We start from the raw sequence: 1,065 nt of genomic DNA, 5'->3' as shown, positions 1-1,065 counted from the left end.
AATTTTTATGGGTACTGTTCTTTCACGTATAATTACAGTATTTTTTATAACAATTTAATATAAACTCACCTCATAGCTGTCATGGCGATGAATAAGGCAGTTCCTGGGTATGGAGATTCCTATATATACACCAATTTCTTCACAGATGTCCGCTAATTTAGGTCTATTTTTCCTCCGTGTAAAAATAGATATTATCTCAGCAGCGTCGCCAACAATATGTGAAATCAACTGTGATGATAAATAAATTGTGGCGAAGTGAACACTGTTTTGTTTTTCTCTCTTTCTTTTTATCTGTGAATATCCTGGTGTCCTTCGTCTTCTGTGAGGGTTAAATATGTGGAGTGAATATCATGTTGCAGTATTGACAGACATGCAGAGACAGCACTAAGAGAGCGCGCGTGCAAAGCTCCTGTGAAAGGTAAGCGGTGGCGGCGGGGTTCGAGTCCCCGCGTTCAGAGTACAAAGCGGCGGCTGCAGAAGAGCTGAAAGGGCGACGGTGTTTCAGCTTCAGTGTAGGGCTTCCGTCGAGCGCCGCGTGCTAGCCGGGCCCAGGATCTTTTGGGAAGGACCTTTGGCCAGTGAGGAGAGCCCTTTGTAAGGCGTAGGAAGACCGGTATACTCCCCTGCAGGACCCTTGTTGATGTGGCCTGGGCCCTTGTTGACTCCGGGGCCCCTGTTGACTCCCGACGGCCCCCTGTGCAGATCCGAAGGGCCGGAGGGGAAGTCCGAAGGGCCGACGTTCAGGCGAGCCGGCCCGACGTTCAGGTCTTGTGGCCCTTTGCTGAGTTTGCTCGGCCCTCTGCTCAGGTACCTGGGACCTTTGTTGAGGCGCGCTGGACCTTTGTTCAGGTGGGCGGGACCTTTTTGTACGCCGCTTGGGCCTAGGTGCGTCAAGGAGGGCCCTACGTTCAGGTGTGAGGGCCCTTTGCTGAGACACAAGGAAGCTCGGCGCACGCGAGGCACAACTTCCAAGTCACTACTTACTAAGTCGTCTGTGCTCAGCGATCGGATCTGCGCCGCGCACTCCTCTACTTTGTTTCTCAGATCTTCTTGGTCTGCCTGAGT

The 1,065-nt window shown here is 51.7% G+C and overlaps 2 protein-coding genes across 2 annotated transcripts in view; both read right to left on the bottom strand.

The window, feature by feature from the left end:
• The window catches only part of LOC119592135, an 11,208-nt gene extending 10,721 nt beyond the window's left edge, over positions 1-487 (bottom strand). The window contains exon 1 of the mRNA XM_037940953.1: positions 70-487. Coding sequence (XP_037796881.1) covers positions 70-83 — 14 coding nt within the window. The 5' untranslated portion in view covers positions 84-487. The remainder of the gene's footprint in view (positions 1-69) is intronic.
• LOC119592134 (polyhomeotic-proximal chromatin protein-like) overlaps positions 279-1,065 on the bottom strand; it is a 12,912-nt gene continuing 12,125 nt past the window's right edge. Inside the window, exon 2 of the mRNA XM_037940952.1 lies at positions 279-1,065. This exon is cut by the window's right edge and continues 1,115 nt beyond it. Within this exon, the coding sequence (XP_037796880.1) occupies positions 508-1,065 (558 nt within the window). The 3' untranslated portion in view covers positions 279-507.

The sequence above is a fragment of the Penaeus monodon genome, chromosome 29 (genome assembly GCF_015228065.2).
Source record: "Penaeus monodon isolate SGIC_2016 chromosome 29, NSTDA_Pmon_1, whole genome shotgun sequence".
Lineage (NCBI taxonomy): Eukaryota > Metazoa > Arthropoda > Malacostraca > Decapoda > Penaeidae > Penaeus > Penaeus monodon.
The sequence above is the reverse complement of the archived record's forward strand: the minus strand, read 5'-3'. Positions and strand labels throughout refer to the sequence as shown.